The 12,548-nt window shown below is 51.8% G+C and overlaps 1 protein-coding gene across 5 annotated transcripts in view; it reads left to right on the forward strand.

Moving 5' to 3' along the window:
* Positions 1–12,515, forward strand: part of EMID1 (EMI domain containing 1) — a 55,102-nt gene extending 42,587 nt beyond the window's left edge. For 2 of the 5 annotated variants that reach the window (XM_033233128.1, XM_033233129.1), the window contains 2 exons: positions 7,084–7,168; positions 11,734–12,515. In XM_033233128.1, coding sequence (XP_033089019.1) covers positions 7,084–7,168; positions 11,734–11,861 — 213 coding nt within the window. In that variant the 3' untranslated portion in view covers positions 11,862–12,515. Of the gene's footprint in view, positions 1–7,083; positions 7,169–8,143; positions 8,235–11,733 lie in introns of all 5 variants that reach the window. The other 3 variants (XR_004442361.1, XM_033233127.1, XM_033233126.1) reach the window with 3 other exon arrangements.
* The last annotated feature ends 33 nt before the right edge of the window (positions 12,516–12,548 follow it).

Genomic DNA, 12,548 nt, shown 5'->3' on the forward strand with positions numbered 1-12,548 from the left:
CGTGTGTCGCTTAATAATGGGGATATGTTCTGGGAAATATGTCATGAGATGATTTCGTTGTGGCATGAGCGTCATACAATATACGTACACAAACCTGGATGGAATAGCCTGCGGCACACCTCATCTGTGTGGTGTAGCCAATTGCTCCCAGACTACAAACCTAAACAGCATGTTACTATGCTAAATATTACAGGCAACTGCAACACAATCATAAGTATTTGTGTATCTAAACATAGAAAAGGTACAGTAAAAATACACTATAAAAGGTTTTTGGGTTTTTTTGGGACAGAGTCTTGCTCTTTCGCCCAGGCTGGAGTGCAGTGGTATGATTTCGGCTCACTGCAACCTCCATCTCCCAGGTTCAAGCGATTCTCTTGCCTCAGCCTCCTGGGTAGCGGGGATTACAAGCATGAGCCACCACGCCAAGCTAATTTTTTGTATTTCTAGTAGAGATGGGGTTTCACCATGTTGGCTGGCCAGGCTGGTCTCGAACTCCTGACTTCAAGTGATCTGCCCGCCTCAGCCTCCCAACGTGCTGGAATTACAGGCATGAGCCACCGTGCCTGGCCTTTTTTTTTTTTTTTTTTGACTTTTTAAATGTTTTTACTAAAACTAAGACACAAACACACACATTAGCCTAGGCCTACACAGGGTCAGGATCATCAATATCACTGTCTCCATGTCCACCTCTTCTCCCACTGGAAGGTCTTCTGGGCAGTAACACACGTGGAGCTGTCATCTCCTGTGATAACAATGCCTTTTCCTGGAATACCTCCTGAAGAACCTGCCTGAGGCTGTTTCACAATTAACTGTTTTTTAAATAAGTAGAAGGAGTACACTCTAAAATAACAATTTAAAGTATAGCATATGGCCGGGTGCAGTGGCTCACACCTATAATCCCAGCACTTTGGGAGGCCAAGGCAGGAGGATCACCCGAGCCCAGGAGTTCCAGACCAACGTAGGCAATGTAGTGAGACCTTGTCTGTACAAATAAAAAAATTAGCTGGGTGTGATGGCACATGCCTGTGGTCCCAGGTACTTGGGAGGCTAAGGTGGGAGGATCGCTTGAGCCGGGGAGGTTGAGGCTGCAGTAAGACGAGATCACGCCACTGCACTCCAGCCTGGGCGACACAGCAAGACTCTGTCTGAAAAATAAATAAGTAAATAGGTAAAATATAGTAAATACTATGCCATGGGAATTTTTTGGCTCCATTATAATCTTATGAGACCACTGTGGAGATATGCAATCCATCATTGACTGAAACATAATTACGTGACATATGACTGTATTGAGCCACAATTGTTCTGTCATTCTCTCTTATATATTTATAGATCTTTTTTCAAATTCATTTAAAAGTAAGCTGCATGGCCGGGCGCAGTGGCTCAAGACTGTAATCCCAGCACTTTGGGAGGCCGAGACGGGCAGATCACGAGGTCAGAGATCAAGACCATCCTGGCTAACATGGTGAAACCCCGTCTCTACTAAAAAAAATACAAAAAACTAGCTGGGTGAGGTGGCGGGCGCCTGTAGTCCCAACTACTCAGGAGGCTGAGGCAGGAGAATGGCCTAAACTCGGGAGGCAGAGCTTGCAGTGAGCTGAGATCCGGCCACTGCACTCCAGCCTGGGCGACAGAGAGAGACTCCGTCTCAAAAAAAAAAAAAAAAAAAAAAGGCCGGGTGCAGTGGCTCAAGCCTGTAATCCCAGCACTTTGGGAGGCTGAGACGGGCGGATCACGAGGTCAGGAGATCGAGACCATCCTGGCTAACACGGTGAAACCCCGTCTCTACTAAAAAACTACAAAAAAACTAGCCGGGCGAGGTGGCGGCGCCTGTAGTCCCAGCTACCTGGGAGGCTGAGGCAGGAGAATGGCGTGAACCCGGGAGGCGGAGCTTGCAGTGAGTTGAGATCAGGCCACAGCACTCCAGCCTGAGTGACAGAGCGAGACTCCGTCTCAAAAAAAAAAAAAAAAAGTAAGCTGCAAAACCCAGCCACGTTTCCCCTAACATTGCAGTGTGCACCGTGAATGAACATGAACATTCTCCCACATAACCACAATACCATCGTCATACTTAAGAAAGCTAACATTGATTTAGCAAAGTGATGCCATTTAATATGTGACTTACCTGTAAATTTTACCACTTGTCCCCAGATGCCTTTTTTTTTTTTGAGATGGAGTCTCTGTCACCCAGGCTGGAGCACCAGGATGGAGTCTCTGTCACCCAGACTGGAGTGCAGTGGCATGATCTTAGCTCACTACAACCTCCGCCTCGCAGGTTCAAGCCATTTTCCTACCTCCAACTCCTGAGTAACTGGGATTACAGGCGTGTGCCACCATGCCCGGCTAATTTTAGTATTTTTAGTAAAGACAGGGTTTCCCCATGTTGGCCAGGCTGATCTCGAACTCCTAACCTTAGGTGATCCACCCATCTCAGCCTCCCAAAGTGCTGGGATTACAGGCATAAACCACCATGCCTGACCCCAAAAATACCTTTATTTATTTACTTATTTACTTATTTATTTATTTTATTTATGAGACTGAGTTTCACTCTTGTCGCCCAGGCTAGAGTGCAATGGCACAATCTCTGTTCTCTGCAACCTCTGACTCCTGGGTTCAAGCGATTCTTCTGTCTCAGCCTCCCATGTAGCTGGATTGCAGGTGCCTGCCACCATGCCTGGCTAATTTTTGTATTTTTAGTAGAGACGATGTTTCACCTATGTTGGCCAGGCTGATCTCAGACTCCTGATCTCAGGTGATCCACCCGCCTCAGCCTCCCAAAGTGCTGGGATTACAGGTGTGAGCCACCACACCTGGCCCCCAAAATGCCTTTTAAAGCTGTTTTTTTTTCAAAGTCCAAGATCTGGCTGGGCAAGGTGGCTCATGCCTATAATCCCAGCACTTTGGAAAGCCAAGGTAGGAGGCTCTTTTGAGCCCAAGAGTTTGAGACCAGCTTGGGCAACATAGGGAGACACCTGTCTCTACAAAAAAAAAATATTTTTTTTCAATTAGCTGGGTGTGGTGGCACACACCCGTAGTCCCAGCTACTTGGGAGACTGAGACAGGAGGATCATCTGAGTCCTGAAAGTTAAGGCTACAGTGAGCCATGGTCACACCACTGCACTCCAGCCTGGGCAACAGAGCAAGACCTTGTCTCAGTCAATCAATCAGTCAAGTCCAAAATCTAATCAAGGTTCTCACACATTGCGTTTGGTTGCCACATTTCTAGTCTCTTTTGAAACAGGCCTCCTGCCTTTTTCTTCTTCTCTTGACTTTGTCTTTGTGTGAATGTCCCACAATTTAAATTTGTCTGATTGTTTCTTCATGATGAGATGCAGGCTAAATACTCTTGGCAGAGGCACTTGTGGTGCCTTTTATTGTACCTCGTTAGGAGGCTCATGTCAGCTTGTCCCATTGTCCATGCCGGGAATGGCTTAATGGAATTTTTTTTCATCTTTTTTTTTTCCTTTAAGTCAGAGTATTGCTCTGCTGCCCAGGCTGGAGTGCAATGGCATGATCTCTGCTCACTACAACCTCTGCCTCCTGGGTTCAAGCAATTCTCCTGCCTAGCCTCTTGAGTAGCTGGGATTACAGGCATGTGCCACCACACCCAGCTAATTTGTGTGTGTGTGTGTGTATATATATATATATATTTTTTTTTTTTTTAGTAGAGACAGGGTTTTTCCATGTTGGCCAAGCTGGTCTTGAACTCCTGACCTCAGGTGATCCATCCACCTCGGCCTCCCAAAGTGCTGGGATTACAGGCGTGAGCCACCGCGCTCAGCCTGGAATTTTTTAAGATCATCTTTTTTTATTTTTTATTTTTTGAGATAGGGTCTTGCTGTGTTGCCCAGGCTGGAGTACAGTGGCGTGATCATGGCTCACTGCAGCCTCCACCTCAGGGGCCCAAGCCACCCTCCCACCTCAGCCTCCCAAAGTACTGGAATTACAAGTACACACCACCACGCCTGGCTAATTTTTTAATTTTTTCTTTTTTTAAGACAGGGTCTCTGTTGCCCTGGCCAGAGTGCAGTGGTACGATCTCGGCCCAATGCAGCCTCAGCCTCCTGGGCATCAATCCTCCCACCTCAGCCTCCCAAGTAGCCGGGACTACAGGCACACACCACCATGCCTGGCTAATTTTTGTATTTTTAGTAGAGATGGGATTTCGCCATGTTGGCTAGGCTGGTCTGTAACTCCTGATCTCAAGCAGTCCACCCACCTCAGCCTCCCAGAGTGCTGGGATTACAGACATGAGCCACTGTATTGGGCCATTTTTTTTGTTTGTTTTTTTAGAGATGAGGTCTCACTGTGTTGCCCTGGCTGGGCTCAAGTGATCCTCCCACCTTGGCTTCTTAAAGTGCCAGAATTAAGGTATAAGCCACCATGCCAGGCCCCCCAGCTTTTTTTGAGACATGATCTTGCTCTGTTACCTATCCTGGAGTGTAGTGGCACAATCATAGCTCACTGTAGCCTCAAACTCTTGTGCTCAAGAGAACCTCCCACCTCAGCCTCCACAATAGCTAGAAGTACAGGTGTGTGCCACCACACCCAACTAATATTTTTTTCTTTCTTTCTTTCTTTCTTTTTTTTTTTGAGATGGATACTCCCTCCGTCACCCAGGCTAGAGTACAGTGGTGTGATCTCAGCTCACTGCAACCTCTGCCTCCTGGGTTCAAGTGATTCTCCTGCCTCAGCCTCCCAAGTAGCTGGGACTATAGGTGCACGCCACCACACTCAGCTAATTTTTGTATTTTTAGTGGAGATGGGGTTTCACCATGTTGGCCAGGCTGCACTAGAACTCCTGACCTCAAGTGATCCACCCACCTTGGCCTCCCAGAGTTTCACTAGGTGCTGGGATTACATGACAGCCACTGTGCCCACCCAAATTTTTTAATTTTTAAATTTTTTGTAGATATGGGGTCTTGCTATGTTCTCCAGACTGGTCTCAAACTCTTAGCCTCGAGTGAGCCTCCCACTTTGGTCTCCCAAAGCACTGAAATTACATGTGTAAGCCACTGTGCCCAGTGAAGGTCATTCATTTTTAGATCCTGCCCCTGCAATACTGGAAGGGGGATTACTTTGGCATGCAGCCCGTGGTGACCCTGGTACCCCCAGGCTGAAATGGCCATTCAGCAGCCTGAGGGTCGCCCAGTCTATGTGATGTGGACAGGACAGCTGGATCACAAGGGTCAGCCCCAGCGAGCAGGCTCACTCATGATGGACATATTGAGAGACTTCTCAGTTGTGTAGATGGTTTTGTGGGAAGCAACAACCTTAAAGGGTTGGCTTGTAATCATACAATTATATATTGTCCATCCCTTCACTTATCTGTACTGAGTAAAGGACACCAAGAGAGATTTCCAGATGTCATCAGGGCTGGGATAGTTCTATTTGTCATCCTGGCATGCTGCTGGAATTGAGAGATCTACATTCTGGAAATAGCTTTGTTTCTGGACTAGGAAAGAGGAAGGAATGAGGGAGTATGGAGTGTTGTCAAGACTGTGGACTGTATGCTGGGGAAGGAAAGGATGCAGATGGGGAGGAAGAGATGAGGTCTCTGGCATGAGCCCTGGGTAGCAGCTGGCACCACTTGGGGAGTGGGGAGCCCCAGAGCTGGTGGTCTTGGAGGAGGGGCTTTGTGAGCCCAGTGCTACATCCCTGGGTTCTGGGAGCCAGAGACAGGGAGAAGCAGACCTGTACTGTTAAGAGAAGAGGGCTGGGCTGAGGGCGATGCATCAGGACGTGCCAGAATGTGGACCTGGCATAGTCTAAGCCCCGGGAGAGGTGAGCACTGGTTTCCAGGCAGGGAGTTCAAAGCGCGAATTGCTAGGGAAGTGGCAGAGGCCTGAGCCTCAGGTTTGTCAGCATTTAATCGCAAGTTCTCCAAAAGCAATGTAACTCAAACCTTGTCTAATTTTATTGACAAACTGATGGTCCCCAACTTAAGATGGTTCAAATTACAATTTTTCAACTTTACAATTGTGCAAAAGCAATATAGGCTTTCAGTACATTCCTCATTACTTCCAAATAAGCCCATCGTAAGTTGAAAATATTGTATGTCAAAATGTACCTTTTTGGCCAGGGATGGTGGCTTACGCCTGTAATCCCAACACTTTGGGAAGCTGAGATAGGAGGATCACTTGAGGCCAGGAAATTGAGACCAGCCTGGGCAATGTAGCAAGACCCTTGTCTCTTAAAAAAAAACATGTTATTGGCTGGGCACAGTGGCTTATGCCTGTAATCCCAGCACTTTGGGAGGCCATGGCGGGTGGATCACCTGAGGCCATGTTCCAGACCAGCCTGACCGACATGGATAAACCCTGTCTCTACTGAAAATACAAATTTAGCTGGGCGTGGTAGCGCCATGAGCTACTCGGGAGGCTGAGGCAGGAAAATCACTTGAACCTGGCAGGTGGAGGTTGTGGTGAGCCAAGATCGTGCCATTTCTCTCCAGCCTGGGCAACAAGAGCGAAACTCCATCTCAAAAATGCGCTTTTGACTTACACTGGGTTTATCTGGATGAAACGCCATTGCAAGTCAAGGAACATCTATATATTCATTTGGGCATGAGTGAAAATACCGGTAACTAGCCTGAGCTCACTGATCAGAGTAATTAGGGTGAGGCTAATGTGGTGATTTACAGCAAAAAGAATGTGAAGTAAATAAACATATAGGTGACCAAGGGATATAGTCATGCAGGTGTTGGGAGAGCAACTGGTGCTGAGTGACAGACATGAGAAGACAGGAGGACTCCCAGCAGCCTCTGGGGTGGCCGTTCTGCCCGTGAAGATTGGCTCGCCCCACCTTCAGCGCAGCAGGATTTGCGGCGGTGTAGGAGAGCAGCCAGCTGGGATCCAGCGGGACCTTCTGGGAGGTCCTGCAGGGGTTGCTTCCTTCCGCCTGCCTTGTTGTCCCCCTTCTGTCCTCACCTGGTCTTGTTCTGGCTGTCCATGGACCCTGGGCTGTGGCAGGTAGTGTGGGGCTGCAGGTGCATGTCCTGGGTGGGGCATGGGCCACTGACGGGCTTTGCGGGGTCCCCTCCCCTGCCCCCTTCACGGCTGCATCTGTCTCTTTCCTCCACAGGGGGAGGGGTTGCACCAACTACGCGAGGCTTTGAAGATTTTAGCTGAGAGGGTTTTAATCTTGGAAACAATGATTGGGCTCTATGGTGAGTAGAGACAGACAGACGGACAGACAGTCCAGCCCCTGTCTGCCAGCCTTCCCCAAGCCCTTCTGGGGTGGAACTGGCCTGAGCCCAGTCATGAGACTGGAGAAGGTGCCTGTCCCAGGCAAGCATGGACCTGAGAGACCACAACCACCCATCCCTCAATGACTGGTTCCCTCCTCCATGGGTGCAGGGGTGCCCTAGAAACCCGGGCTCTATTGCTGTGGTCAGACCTGGGCCTCTAGGCATTATGGGTAATGTGGTTTCTAGGCCTGCAGGGAACCAGAGATGACAGATTTCAAGTTTGGAAGAAATTATGGGCAATAGAACCAAACTCCAGTCTAGCAGTGGGATTGTGGGTAACAGAGCCAGACTCCTGCAGTGCAAGGGATCATGGGTAACCAAATCACAGCTCAGGGCAACAGGAGGATTACAGGTAATGGATCCAGACTCTAGTCAGCCTTCAGCTCTAGAGAAATCATGGGTAACAGAGTCAGGCCCGCAGGACAATAGGTCACGGAGCAAGACTCCAGAAGGGCAGGGGACTGTGGGTGACAGAGCCAGGCTCAGGCCCCAGGGGACTCTGGGTCATGCACTACCTACCAGTTCTGACCTTCCTCTCCCATAATCCCCCAGAGGCTCTCACAAGGCAGACCCTCCTGGCCTCAGGTGTCCCCTTTGCAGTTTTCCCCTTGGTCCTCCTAACCTGTTCTATTGGTCCCTTTAGGGGACTAAGAGAGCCAGACTCTCACCCCGAGCATTCACCCAGAAACTCCCCACCCATGTGGTTACTTGAGGATCCAGGCCAGCCCTGTCCCCACCACAGGAGGGGAGACTGAAGTCTCAGTACTGAAACTCACTCCCAGGCTCCTGCCCTGATGCCAGCTGGCAGTGCCCTCCCACCCTCCTGGCTTGGCTCCCCAGGCCAGCCCTCGGAGGCCAGACTCGCACCGTCTGCTCTTCTCCATCTCCCATCAGGCTCCTAGCTTACAGAGCTTCCTGCAGCAGCAGGCTCAGCTGGAGCTCCTGGCCAGACGGGTCACCCTGCTGGAAGCCATCATCTGGCCAGGTAATGGCAGGGCGGGCAGGCAGGGGCAGCCTCTTCCAGGAAGGGCCTGGGCATGCAGAAGGCGCCTTCCAATGCTCGGCCCAGGCCAGCGGACACTCATTCTTCATCCAGCCAGCCAGCCAGCAGATGGTGCCTGGCAGAGAGAAGGCTCTGGTCACTCGAGTGAATGAATACCTGCTCTGTACCAGGCACCTTGTTGGGACAGGCTCCACAAGATAAGACAGACATAGTCCTGCCCTCGAGGAGTGGAGGGTGCTGGGGGTGCTCAGGAGAACCCTGACACTGGTAGAGAAACCCACCGTGAGGTACACTGCAGGGAAGGGAGTACAGGCAGCTGTGGGAATACAGAAGTGCCTCTGACCTGGCCCAGAGGAGGTTGGAGGGGGTTGAGGGAGGTCTTCCTGGAGGGTGATATCTAAGTGGAGACCTGAAGGGCAAGGATCTGGGAAGAGTGAACAGGCAGAGAAACAGCATGAGCGAAGGCCAAGAGACCAGAAGGAGCCGAGAAGTGATGGAATCTGGCAGGGCCTAGATCGAGAAGGTCCTAGAAGGCAGGATGGGGTAGCACAGGAGTTGGTTAGACACCAGTGGGTGGTACCCCGCCTTGCGTCTGGCTCCTGGGAGTGAAGCTGAGGTCTTTCCTCATGAAACTGGAGCCTGTGGCTGGCCCTGAAGAAAGGAAGGGATTGGCTGCCTGAGGGTCTGAGCTCTGTTCCTCACCTGCCCTGCCACACCATCTCACAGCCCATCTCACATCAGTGCACAGAGGCCTCCACATCATGTCCAACCTTGCATCTATTTTAAAGACTGAGAGGCTGGGCGCGGTGGCTAACGCCTGTAATCCTAGCACTTTGGGAGGCTGGGGCGTATGGATCACCTGAGGTCAGAAGTTCAAGACCAGCCTAGGCAACATGGCGAAACCCTATCTCTACTAAAAATTAGTCAGGCATGGTGGTGGGCGCCCGTAATCCTAGCTACTTGGGAGGCTGAGGCAGGAGAATCACCTGAATCCGGGAGACAGAGGTTGCAGTGAGCCAAGATCGCACCACTGTATTCCAGTCTGGGAGACAGAGCGAGACTCCGTCTCAAAAAAAAGAAAAGAAAACCTCAGATTGTTTCCCCAATATCCTCTTTGCCAAAGGCTGACCCTTCTTGCTCAAAAACAAAAAGACTGAGAAACTTAAGTCCCAAGCAGGAAGGAGAGTTAAGGTTACAGCCCAGCCTCCTTCCTCCAGCAAAACCGTAGGGAACACTCATTGAAAGCCAGGCCTGGTTGGGCACTGGCAGTCTGGAGTATAGATAGGTGCCGGCCTTGGGGAGCTGGCCATGAGTGGCAGGGAATCGTATCTACAGAGATATGGGGTAGGGGAGCACGGAAGGATGTGGGTGAGGAACAGGCACTTGTCCCTAGGGGTTGGAGAAGGCTTCTTGGAAGAGGGGACTCCGCGTTGGGTCCTGGAAGATCCCAATGAGTGTGCCAGGTGGAGAAGTGGGCAGGGCAGCCTTGAGAGAGTCCTGCCTGTGCAGAGGCCCAGAGGCTGGGAAGGGTATGGGGTCTGCTTCCAAAGCTCCTCCCACAGTGCCGCATGCTTCTCTAACTTCTAGAAACTTCAGTGGCTAGCTCCCAGACCTCCTCCCCTCTTACAGAGAGGGGCCAAGGACCAAATCTCAGGCTCTCAGAACCTTTTTAGGTGTCCCCACCTTCTCTCTGAGGATTGGGGCAGGAGCCAGAAGGGGCACATTTGGGCCACCATGGCTCTGGATCTGTCCCTGCCTTCAGCCAGCTCTGTCTCTGACAGCCCAGGGAGAAAAGTGCCAGGCACCTCAGAAGTCCCACACCCACTGCCAGTGGCCCCTCGAGCCAGCTTGGGTCGGGGCTTGGAGGGACAGGTCAGAGGAGTGGGAGATGGGACCCTCCCCATTGGCCCAACATACACATCAGGTGCTACTGAAGACCCAGATGGGGTTCCTGTTTAGGTTATAATCAATAATTATAATAGTATCAGCTGCCACGTGTCTGGCTCACCTGGGCTGGATCGATCATCTCCAGTCTCTTAGAGTAGTAAGCCTGCTAGGTGAGCGATGCCATGCCATTTTACAGATGAAGAAACAGGCTTGGAGGCTCTTGTGACTGCTTCAGGGTCACAGGAATGGGAATGATCAGGCTAGGGGTCCACCCCAGGTCTCTCCTCTAACATGCTGGCCCTTTGGGCTTCACCAGCAAAAGTTTGCTGACTCTACCACTCATCCAGGGCCCCAAATTTGATTGTGACAAACTCACAGGGACCAGACCTGCAGGAGACCTGGGTGGAAGCGACCCCAACCTAGTAACCGTAATAATCCAGCATTTCTTGTGAAAACCACTTTCCAGTCCTGGTCATGGTAAACACATGTATCACAAGGGTGTAAAAACGGGACTATTATCCCCACGTTCCAGATGACGCTCAGAGGTTCTGCAACTTGCCCAAGGCCACATAACTGGCAGAGTAGGACCAGGACATGATCCTAGCTGGCACTGGGGCCAGTGCTCTGTGCCGCTCCCCTCCCACGCTCCTTGAGTTAAGGCATGGAATGTCCCTTTCGGTGACCACATATGCCTGTCTGCTCCAGGAGCCCTCATCTCAACCCGGAGGTGCATGGGTGGCTGGGCCACACAGGGTCAGGGCACAGTCATGATTACGAGGGGATAGCCTACCACTCCCTACCAGTGCCCTCAATGGGAACCTGGTGTTCACCAGAACCCAAGTATCTGTCCTATGGAGGCTTAGCCAAGTCCTCCCCCATGGCCCTCTCCTCCCTGAGTGTCCATCTCCCCCTAGAAAAACAGCCTATTCTGACCTGCCTGGCCTGCTCATTTTACTTCGGGAAGGGCTGAGATGATAGTCACGGAAGGCTTCCTGAAGGAGATAGCTCCTACCCTCGGTTTTGAAAGATGAGTAGTTTTCCAGTTCCGTCCGGAACTGTCCCTGTTTTAGCAATGAGACAACTGAGACCCTGATAGAGGTCCAGCTCGCCCAAGACTGCACAATAGGTCAGTGGCAGAGCCTGGCCTCCTAAGCCCTTCCCTCCAACTGGTGGCCTAGCCCAAGTCTGTTCCCTAGCCTCAGTTTACCCAGCTACCTCAGTTTACCCAGCTACCACATAGAGGATGATTCAGGACACACCTCCACCCCAAAATGAATAGAAAAAAGCAGCAGCCTTTATGTGAAGCATTCACAGCATGCTAAACACTTCCTAAAGGCGGTGGGTGTGGTTAACCCCACTTGACAAAGCAGGAATCAGAGGCACTGAGTGCTCTCCTTGGGTTGGGGGGCTGGTAAGTCCTGGCAGACCCCAATCTGTAGACCCCCTTTCCCACAGCTCTGCAGCCAGATACCAGGGTGGATTATACCTGGCAGAGGGTGCCCAGTTCTGCCACCCCCTAGAGGGCCAAGGGGAGGTGGGTACCTCACATGAACCACCCTGATGTGGCCTCTCTCCTTCTCCTTCCCTCCGGCAGAACCAGAGATGGGGTCTGGGGCAGGTCCTGCTGGCACAGGCACCCCCAGCCTCCTTCGGGGCAAGAGGGGCGGACATGCAGCCAACTACCGGATCGTGGCCCCCAGGAGCCGGGACGAAAGAGGCTGAGGGCAGTGGCAGCCCCTGGGGCAGACCAGGCCAGGCTTCCCCTCCTACCTGGACTCGGCCAGCTGCCTCCAGGGACCGCCCGTCCATATTTATTAATATCCTCAGGGTCCCTTCTGCCATCTAGGCCTTAGGGGTAAGCAGGTCTCAGTCCTGGCACCATGCACATGTCTGAGGCTGAGCAGGGGCTGAGAGGAGAGGCTTGGGCCTCAGTTTCCCTCTGTGAAGTGGGGGGAGGCAGGCCTTCAAGGAGGGGTAGAGGTACAAGGCTTTGTCTCATCTGCTGTTTGAGTATCCAGGCCCAAAGGCACTGAGGGAGTCAGGAGTTGGGGCTTAGCACATGCAGGGATGACGGGGCAGGGAGCAGTCTTCCTCTCTCTCCTCCCCAACCAAACCTCGGGGAGCTCTCCTGTGCCCCTCCCTCCTTGTTGTCCAGTGCTGGGTTCCCCACCCCAAGGTCAAGCTGCCCAATCCTGACTGGATCACCAGGGGCTTCTTGCCTCAATTCTCCCCTCTGAGCCCCCAGGCCCTCCCGCATCTCAGGTTGGGGATGGGGACATGGAGAGGAAGGGGCTGTCTGCTCCCACAAATGCTTGTGACAGATGCCAGGAGGTAGACGTGTGCTGGCCAATAAAGGCCCCTACCTGATTCCCCGCAGCCTGGTCTCAGTGTGTGCTTAGATGGGGGCAG

The sequence above is a fragment of the Trachypithecus francoisi genome, unplaced genomic scaffold (assembly GCF_009764315.1).
Source record: "Trachypithecus francoisi isolate TF-2019V2 unplaced genomic scaffold, Tfra_2.0 Lachesis_group14, whole genome shotgun sequence".
Classification (NCBI taxonomy): domain Eukaryota; kingdom Metazoa; phylum Chordata; class Mammalia; order Primates; family Cercopithecidae; genus Trachypithecus; species Trachypithecus francoisi.